At 46.5% G+C, this 9,999-nt stretch overlaps 1 protein-coding gene across 2 annotated transcripts; it reads right to left on the bottom strand.

The window, feature by feature from the left end:
- Positions 1 to 313: 313 nt before the first annotated feature.
- Positions 314 to 9,620, bottom strand: DACT1 (dishevelled binding antagonist of beta catenin 1). 2 transcript variants are annotated; one of them, XM_036271966.1, is made up of 4 exons: positions 9,276 to 9,620; positions 7,087 to 7,219; positions 6,202 to 6,357; positions 314 to 3,229 (listed from the first exon to the last, which is right to left on the bottom strand). In XM_036271966.1, exons 1-4 carry the CDS (start codon positions 9,618 to 9,620, stop codon positions 1,314 to 1,316), a joined length of 2,550 nt encoding a protein of 849 aa, XP_036127859.1. In that variant the 3' UTR covers positions 314 to 1,313. The 2 variants fall into 2 exon arrangements, with proteins under 2 accessions (XP_036127859.1, XP_036127866.1); XM_036271973.1 differs by having other exon boundaries at positions 314 to 3,118.
- Positions 9,621 to 9,999: the final 379 nt, after the last annotated feature.

Below are 9,999 nucleotides of genomic sequence, written 5' to 3'. Positions count from 1 at the left end.
TCTAAAGAAGTGGTTTGCTTTTCTTCCTTCTTACCATCCACATGAAGAAATGTCCTAAAACCTGCCTTAATTATTGCAAATTATATTCTAATGCTAGAACAGGCCTAATATAAATCCCACAATAATCAGTACAAGATTTATAGGTGTAAACATCTGGTTTTATACCCAAATAACAAACTTAACAGCAGTAAAACAAATCGTTTATTACAGCATATAATGTTATATTAAATTTACACAATGATATATAAAAACACATACTGTTTATATCATACAGTAATTTAACATCAACAGTAATATCAAAACAAATGCTACTCATGCACAAAACATGCTTATATTGGTATTTTTAAAAAGCAATTTTACACAATACTGTTTACCAAAAACAATTTTTTTTAAAAAAAGCCCTTCCAGACAGGGTCAGTGGTCCAATCTGGACTGGATTGCACTAACATATTTGGGCCAATGCTTAGGTGGCACAGTGCTCAATGAGCAATTGTGGACTTGGAGTCATGTCCAAGGTTATTTCATTAGGAGTGAATTCTCTGCACCCAAGGACCAAAATTTTATCCCAAAGGCAAATCCTCCAAAGGAGGACTGGTTAGATCTGCTACAAATTAGGGAGGAGAAAAAAGGCATCAAAATGCTGGATAAAGGCCCTAGAAATGGTTATTGTAACCAGGGCCTAGGCACCAAGTGTGGCAAAAGTTTAGTGAATCCCTTCAAGGTATTACCAGCCTCCCTATCCAGGTCACCAGCTCTCTGGATTTAGGATTGGGTCTTCAAGTTCTAGTAAACCAAACAGTTCTAAGATAGAATGAAGGTATGTCTGAGAAATGGAGACTATATAAAAAATTACAGAAAACAAACACTGTCCCTCATACCTACTTCACACAATTATGAGATGCCCCTCAACAGAAAAGCCCTTGTGGAGACACTGCCCTAAAGAACAAGAAGCAAATGCATGTCCTATAATTCCATCTACCTGACCGTCAGATCAAAGCTCTATTCCCAATAAAACCTGAACATCAAAACCTGTGCCTTCACAGATGCTCAAGAAATGTAAAATAAAAATAAGCTGATACCACAAAATGTATTCACTATTACCACCATTAAAACCTCAATATTTACTTCTAACCAGCAAAACATCCTTTACTTTCCATTAAAGGCACTAGTGTCCACATACAATGAAGAGACATTAATTTACTTCGGTTTTATCTTAACAAAAGGAAAACATTCCATGAAATTATTACACAAGAAACTAAGACCACCTTTCCTTCGGTCACTAGAAAAAAACACTTTCTGCACCCATGATATATTCAAACGGTTGTCATCAGCTTCAAAGAGCCAGACCGAAAGCGGAGGATTTTCTTCTTGAGGTTGTGTGAAGCCTTAATTTTGACAAAGGTTTTGGTGGGGTTGTTGTGAAGGTCTGGGGCTGTGACGGTCTGAATCGGGAGCGTTTGGACAAACTGGGACCAAATTAGGCCTCCGCTTTCCTCCGAGTCGCTGGTGCTGGTACTCTCCCCGGCAAACTCGCCCTCGCTCACACTGGACTCGCTGTCTCCGAAGCAGTTGGTGGTGTAGTTGCTCTGCTCATCCTCGCTGGTGTCCACCACGGTGGAGTGGAAGAGGGACTCGCACTCGGCCGAGTACTCCGAGTCGCTGGCCACGTAGGCATAGGGGCTGGCGTAGGGTAGTGCCACCGCCGCCGGGTACAGGCCCGCGTTCTCCCGCCGGCCCCGCCGGGCGCGCCGCAGAGCTTCTTCGTAGGAGATCTCGGCGGCCGACCTCCACCGCCGCGAGTCGGTTCGCTTGTGCTTGGGCTTGGCCACCACTGCCTCGCGGCCGTGGCCGTGCGCCCTGCTGCCGGCCCGGTGCGCAGCCCCCAGCGACCGGCTGGGCAGACCCGCCTCGGCGTGGCCACCTCCACTCCTCCTCCCCTTGGCTGAGACCTTCCTGAGTTTCTTATTTGTATCCACGTCGTCAGGGAACCGACACTTCTTGCTGGCCGCCCGCGTTCTCTCCCTCACGGTGGGCAAGGCGCCGTCGGGGCCGTGGAGGGCCTGACCCCTGTGCTTCAGGGCAGAGCCCCTGGGGACCGCCGCGGTCCGGGGGCCCCGGTGGGGCCTGGCGCCTGGCTGCTGCCCAGGGACGAAATGCGCCTTCACCAGAGGCCCTTCTTCCAGGCTTTGAGAAGAAGAGCCCTCGCTTTTGAAATCCAGGGCAGGCCGCTCTTCCACAGGGAAAGCTGAGGACCGCGGTGCAGGAGGAGGAGGAGGAGGAGCAGGAGGGGGCGCCGTCGGAGGGACTGCCTGCAGGCTGTTTTTCTGTGACATCTTTTTCAGTGGCTGCACAACTTTGTTCTCTTGTAGCGGAGCGAGGGCTCGCCCAGGGCTCTCTTTTGGAGAGGCAACTGGGATCTGACTGCTTTCTTTAGGGGTCTCCGCAGTCACAGTGGTGGGACACCGAACATGTTCCTGGGAGGCTGGCTTGGCATTTTTGGGTGGATGCTTACTTTGAATTTGAAGTTCAGGGGCAGTGCCAGGCGAGCAGCCCTCTGGCAGGGGCAATCTCTTGCTTTCCAGTTGCTCTGCCTTTGAATCTTTTGACCACTGCTTCAGTGGGGAGAATGTCCCATTGTCCAAAGAGGGGATTCCACCAGAGGGCAAAGGCGCCTGTTTAGAATTCTTAAGGTTCCCACTATTGCCCTGTGAGACGCCCCCAGTCACTCTGACACAAACGCTCCCATTCCTCAGAAGCCCCTTTGTGGGGTCAGCATTCACACTGGTTCTTGGTTTGTTGGTCCTTACAGGGTGTGTTTTTTTCTGGACCAGGCTCATAATGTAGCCATCCATTTTCTTACTGGATGAAGGATGGGGAGCAGACCACAAACTGCTTGGAGACGGTAAGGAAGTGTCTGTCTTGATGGTGTCCAGCTCAGATCCGACACAAATGTCACTGGCATGGTTACCCAGCCTCTCCTCCTCCCTCAGAGGATTGCCCGTCAGGCAAAGGAGAAACATTGGGCTCTGCACGGCCACGGCATGAAGTGGACTGGGATAGCGATAGACATCATTCCCGTTTTTAGACACCAGATCACACTGGTACTTGGGATTCACATCTGCAATGACACCAAGGGGATTAAATTGTGATGTGGAGGGTAAACAGCAAACTGCCTCTGAGGCCTGGTCTTCACAGTGGCCTTCTGTATAGTCCAACCATCCTATGAGATCTGAAAAACATTTAAAGGTACACTCTGAAGAAATGAACTGGTCAACGCCAGCTTGACTTGGGCCAACTTCTAGGAAGACAAATTCATGGGCAGAGATAGAATGCCAAAGAATCAACGAATACTCAATAAGCTACTCTATTTTACATACCATGCTGACTACTGGAGGAGGGGGAAAATATTTAACAAATTTTAGAGGGAGGGAGACAGAAAAAGAAATATCAATTTGTTGTTCCACTTATTTATGCATTCACTGGTTGATTCTCATATGTGACCTGACTGGGGTTCTGCAACCTTGGCAAATCGAGATGACACTCTAATCAATTGAAGTACCTGGCCAGGGCCCAAAATCCTTTCAAATTACTGAATAACATAGGGAAACACTTTAAAGTTTAGTGAAAATCATGATATAAAACCAGACTATTGTAATTTTAAGACTGTATAGATGCAAAGAAAAAAGTCTGAGATGAAGTACACCTAGCTACTAGAATTGTAACATCTCAGTGTGGTGAGAAAACAAGTGGTGTTTACTTTCTTCTTTGTTCTTTAGTCTCTAAACTTTCAATAAATATGTACTGCATTTATAACTGAAATGTTTTCTGAGTCATTCTTTCTCCAGGCTACTTTCTCCTCTGTGTTCTATTCCTAGTTTTCCTTTAAAATGTCAGATAAACTATACTTTCTATGGGCTTTCTCCTCATTTTGTATTTTTTAGACCTAATTCTTAACAACATATGTTCAAATATAACTCTTAATTGAAAGGTCAGGGAAATTAATTAAATTTCAATAGAGACTAATCAAATTTAAATAATAATCATCTTATACTTTCCATAGTGACAGTAACAAAATACAGTTGCTGTTTTTTATCCTCACCCAAGGACATTTTCCCAATTTTTGTTCAGATAGAGTGGGAAGGAGAGAGAGGAGGAGAGAGAGAGAGAAACATAGATGTGAGAGAGATACATCGAGTGGTTGCCACCCACACTACCCCAACCGGAGCCCGAACCCGGGTCCCTCTGGGCCACAAGCTGATGCTCTAACTGCTGAACCAAACCGGCCAGGGCAATACAGTATTTTTAAATAAGAAGAAACTGTTGATAAAGTTTAAAAAGCTTGAGTATTGGTATTAATGAATACATTTTCCACATCTCAAAAATGTAGATGCCAAAATAAAATGAAATCAAGCTTGCTTGCTTATTTAAATGACTTTTGACCTCTCGGTGAATAATATAAACTTCAAATCTCTTTAATGATCTTCAGTTAGAGATCACTATTTAATTTTTCCTCCATTACATTTATTCACTCAATACTGAAAACTTACTATAAGCCACATTCTATGTTAATTGTTTAAGGGAAAGCTTCAAGGATAATTAGCAGTCTCAAGGAAAATGTAGTCTAGACCCAGAAATAATATGATTCATTTGTAAAGTAATGATCATTATAAAAGTGCCATGCCCCCTGCCCTCCACCTCCACTCCCAAGAAGTAGCTTATTGTAAGGCTAATATCCTTGCCCATCCTTCCTCCTCCACTACCTTAAGGCCTACCTGCCTTGCTTAAAGCCCCATTTACCTACACTTCAACATTCGTCCCTTTTCCCTACTTAAAAGTTAAGGAATAAGACCCAGCCTAATTGTCTCAGTTATGTGAAGATGTGGCATTTGGCAGAGGGGTCTGTCTTCAAGGAAAACCTATACCAAAGTGCCTTTAATGGGTTTTAAAGTTTCCCTCTGAAACCAGAGCTGCAGAGTGAAGGGGAGCAATTACCAACGAACTTGAGGCCCAGACACTCTAGATGACACTGATTTGTGCTACCCAAATGATTGCTGCTGACAACACACTCTGCACAGATACAAAAACACCAGCCAATTAGCAGCCTTAGTTGTTTGGTGTTATGTTTGCATTGCCTGGACTCAAAAATTCAGCCTTTTACCCAGGTGGAGAACACAGACAAACCGAGTGCAGTGGTTTGTGCCAGCACCAACAACTCCTCTACTCTCCATATTTTCTCGCTCTTCTGAGGAATCAAGACAAAGCAGAACTAAGGAAGCAGTCCCGAGTTGCAGCAACAACTCTGCCGTTAAGCAGATGAGGAGCCTCTGACAAATGGTGTCTGAAACCAAAATTCTCCTCTTTTTGATGAAAAGGTTGAACACAATGACTTCTGAATTACCTTGGTGTGATGTGATGGAAAAACATGGACTTGGCAATTAGTCCTGAGTTTGAATCCTGCCTTTGCCACTCACTTGCTATTTAGCCTTAAACAACTTACCTAACCTAACCTCACTAGGCCTCATTTTCTGATACATAAAATGGAGCTAACAACACCTGCATCCTGCAGAACTGCTGGGAGGATTCCAAGGAGATAAATGTATGCAGATCCTCTAGTACAGTGCGTGAGGCATATCAGAAATGCAGAAACTCTTCCAGGACCAACAATAGCATGATTTTCTATGGACGTAATGGCAAGGACAGCCCAAAATGAGGAATAATGGCACATCCCTAAGGAGATTTCATTCCACACACCTGCTAAAAGGAAGGCTGTCATCATACAAAGCATTCTGGAGAACATGGAAGGGCCACTGCTCCCTGAAGTTGCCAAGGAGCCCTCGGCCAGGCTGACAAATTTATTTAGCTTAATGTAAGCTTTTGCTTTGAATGATTAAGGGATGAAGAAAATAGATCCAAAGTGGTTTTCAAAAGAAAATATAAACAAGTTAAAGTCTAACAAAGGCTCAGAAACAGCTCAAAACCTATAATATCAGGACAGGATTTCTAAAGATAAGCTGAATATAAAGCCAAGTGGCACCCAAAGAGGGCTGGAATAGTGGTCATCTTGGTTCCAGATGCAACCATGGCACTAAATACAGGAAGTTCATGAAATTCTCAGAGCCTTTGTTTTTTTCATCAGCCTTTGTTTTTAAGGCAACTTTGACCCCTTCCAACTAAAAATACGTATATTCTTAAAAGACTTACCTGCAGATTTGGGGCAACTATCTGAGATAGTCAAGGTTGCCTCCAAGGGGCTGCAAAAGCAGGTGCTGGAATGACAACTAGATAAACACTCACTGAAGACGGAGTTAGAGGAATTGGAAAGGGATCCTGAAGCCCCATCACTCAGCTCATAAAACCCTACAAAGAAAAACACCATTTGGAATTAAGATCATGTCACGCAATAATACATCCGTGCTTAAAAGGAAAAAGAACAATCATTGAAAAAAGTAGAAAAGGGAGACTTTGGAGGGGCAGCAATGTTGGCTCACTGGGCTTAGTGTCTTGATTTTTATGGTTTTATTTCAAGCAATCCTTAGAAAAAGTGAAGAGCCCATAACTATGGGTATATTTCAAAGTTAGTCTCACAGTCAAATTAACCTTCCTCCTTGACCCAACTTTAAAGATGCGCAAGGGAAGACTTAGATCTGTCAAAGCCTCAATGTTATCATGAATGTTTCAAAAAGAATAACTTGAAGAGAAAACAAATCTATTTAAGGAGCCAAATGGTTTAAAAGGAAAAAAAAACAAAACTTTCAAAGTGGTCTCAGGAAGTTGAAGTGTGACTAATTTTCTAGCCCAGTTCTGACTTTCTCAAGTTTCAAAGGAGGACCGCTCTTCCAGAAATTTGAATAGAAGCTTTTATTTTTAAACTCAGGGGACTGCAGTCTGATCAATCTCATTATTAAAAATTTTGTAGTCTGGTTTTAGTTCCTTTTCATGCAACTGAATGGCAGGCGGACTGCTTTTTTTATTCTCTCTGCACTGGAAACAAACTCCACTGCCATTTGCAGGTCTGGGAATGTTAAGCACAGGGGCCCAGGTAGAACTCCTGAGTGCAGAATGCTGTCCTTTCGCTCACACACTCACCTGAGCTGGGCCGGCTGTCTGTCTCCAGGTGTTCTTCAGATGTCTTTTCTACATCTAGTCTCAGGTCACTTATCTGCTTGTCAAGTTCTTGCAACTGATTCAACAAACCAGCATCTCTTCTCCTCAAACAATTCTGATTAGGAAGAAGTGGAGAAAGGAGAAATGAATACATTTTGGTGACAAAGAACCAGAAAGTCTGCTTTAAGTCTTAAAATTGCCATTTAGAGAGTTCACTACATCTTCCAAAACTATCAAGTATATGTCCTTATGTTTAATTCCACTTTCTGACATTTTGTGGTGTTATAAATTTTCTTCATAAAAACAATACTTGCTTTTAGTTTCAACTAATATATACAAACTTACTTTTCATAGGTAAGGATAAGAAAAAAAATGCACTGAGATTCTCTAAAATCTTCTGTGTGCAGCCAATTTTCTACAAAACAGTGCTTCACAGTAGACGCTTTAATTTGAAGTCAAAGTGTAACAGATTTCCTATAATCTTACTTAGGTGAGATTTTCCGGCCAAATGTCCTGCAGAGCTTTGTTTTCTATTAGTTGATTTGTGGAGTTTAATCAGTCTTAGGGCCTTTGAAAGTGAGAAACGAATACTAATAGCCAGTGCCAAGTAAAATGTGAGCTGGCAGAATTCAAAACCCTCAAGGGAAGGTCCATCAAGATTTGAACTTAACTCGGGTTTCCAAAGGTGACAGATCTGTAGCGCTAACTCACACCGCCACCTAGTGCTTCCTATTGCTGGAAAAGAAAAAAAAAACCTGAAAAGGCATCTGGTTCAAATCACTGAATGCCAAGTCTACAAATGAAAATAGTACCACAAATACTGACTGGACTGGAATTCTCTTGACGTGCTGCTGCCTTGCTCCCCTCCAGGGGACAACAGGAATGTGCCACTCACAACCCTGAGATCCATAAAGACAAAAAGGTGCTATTGTACAAGACAATGCACAAAATGTCAATGACCAGGCAGAGCCGGCAAGAATTAGCTCAGATCAATGTTACATCCAAATCTGGTCTGCTACCAATGAAATGCAGTAAAATGCCAACACAGAGGTATTACACAAACCATGATGGACATGCATCCTCACAAAATAGATTCCTATGAATTACTACTCCTCTTGTGTGTAGTTTGACTTAAAAAGCTTGGGCACAAGCCATATGCTTCTCTGCTAGGATGAGTTTCTTCAGGAAAAATGAACCCAACAAGTAAAAGCACTTTGATGCTCAAAAAAGAGAAATTATCTGAAAAGAGATAATACGAGAAAGCACTTGACAACCACACAGCTTCACTACATTCCTTACTGCAGGAGGTACATTATCTAACATGTGTCTAGTTTCAGATAGTATCACATGGTCAGATAAGGAAAAAAAAATTTTTTTCTTTCAAAACTACACTTTTGATGTCCCCGAAACAAAGCTGCCGCCATCATTCTGAGGCGAGGTCAAAAGCTGTTCACCGATACATTAAGAGCCAAAGTTCTTTTTCTTCCCGATTAATGAAGATGACACAGAATGACGGAGGCGCTGGCAGGAATCCAATAATATAAATGCTCCCTGAGAGCGGGATCTCTCTTCTCCCACCTCCTCCACCAGCCACAGCTAGCAGTACTTATAAAATGTGAGAGGAGGGGCACCTTTTCCAGCCAAATTTCCATCAGTTGCGTCTGTCTTAGCTGCCTTATACAAAGGGCTTCTATTTGAAATTAAGCAGCGGCCCAAGCAAAAGCTGGCATGCTGGGGGTGGGGGGCAGGGCCCCTACAAGCGCTTCGGTGTAGTCGTAAAATTCAGCATTGGACAGTTAGCCACGCCACAGGCCCCCTCCTCGGCTTTTGTCCCCTCTCTGCGGGAGGACATGCAGCTGAGAAGACCTCCAAACGAAGTGGCATTATAAATGAGGGGCTACAAACCTTCGGGGTGAGGGCATGCATTCATTCGTCGAACTAGGGATGAAAGGTTACAACCAGGCCACTCCTGCCCCGCGGTCCGCGCGGGGTCGCCAGCCCCTCACCTGGCACAAAGCGGGGCACGCAGGAACGAGGGCCAAGAAGGGTGGGGGTCCCGGGAACCGCGAGAATTTCCCCAGCAGGGGCACCCTCGCGCCCACCCCGGGTCACCTGCCTGATCCCCACCCGTCTGCCGGACAGCCGTGCCCCCGCCTCCGGGCACGACCTACCAATTGCTTCCGCAGCAGCAGAATATTCTCCTCCAAGAACTTCTCCTCCAAGCGGCTGCGCTGCGCCGCCTCCCCGGGCAGCTCCCCGGCTCGGGGCGCAGCGGCGCCCGCACCCCCGGCGCCGCGCAGGGCGCCCCTGACCAGCAGCTCCTGGCGCTGGCGCAGGTACTCCAGCTCCGCCAGCCCGGCCAGCGTGGCCTCCTGCCGCTCCCGGGTGCGCTGCCGCTCCGTGTCCGCCTCGCCCTTCTCCCGCCAGCGCCCCTCGGGCTCCGCCGCGCGCTGCTCGCCCCGGGCCGGCGCCTGCGGCTCCAGCTCCCTCGCCGTCCCGGCCGGACTCGGCTTCATGGCCCCCAGCCCTGCAGCGAGCACCCGTCACCTCAGCCGGGCCGTCCGGGCGGAGGAGCGGGGCGTTTAGAGCTGCGGCCGCGGGTTCATGCCGCCCGGCAGCGGGACACAGCGGCCAGGAGCGCTCGGTACCCGCGGGCTGCAGCCGTCCGGGCCCGAGCGGCGCCGTCCGCTGCGCCGCGCGTCGCTCGCCGCCGCCCCGCAACTGATAACGCCCTGCCCGGCGCTACGTCACGCGCGGCAGCCGGGCAAACCCCCGCCTGGCGCCCGCCTCCCCGCGCCGGCCCCTCGGCTGCGAGGCCTGCTCCCCTCGACTTCCCCCTCTTCTGTCAGGGGCGCCGCGCGCGCTCGGCGCCGGCCTCCTCCCCGCCCCGCCCCT

The sequence above is a fragment of the Molossus molossus genome, unplaced genomic scaffold, assembly GCF_014108415.1.
Source record: "Molossus molossus isolate mMolMol1 unplaced genomic scaffold, mMolMol1.p scaffold_m16_p_1, whole genome shotgun sequence".
Lineage (NCBI taxonomy): Eukaryota > Metazoa > Chordata > Mammalia > Chiroptera > Molossidae > Molossus > Molossus molossus.
This window is presented reverse-complemented; position numbering and strand designations above follow the sequence as displayed.

Bases quoted from the DNA above. Each gene is read 5' to 3' on its own strand.
- DACT1 (XM_036271966.1), bottom strand. From the start codon at position 9,620: ATGAAGCCGAGTCCGGCCGGGACGGCGAGGGAGCTGGAGCCGCAGGCG. The intron at 6,358-7,086 runs GTGAGTGTGTGA...TTTTCTTTGTAG, and splicing joins AGACAGCCGGCCCAGCTCAG to GGTTTTATGAGCTGAGTGAT. The intron at 3,230-6,201 runs GTAAGTCTTTTA...AATGTTTTTCAG, and splicing joins TAGTTGCCCCAAATCTGCAG to ATCTCATAGGATGGTTGGAC.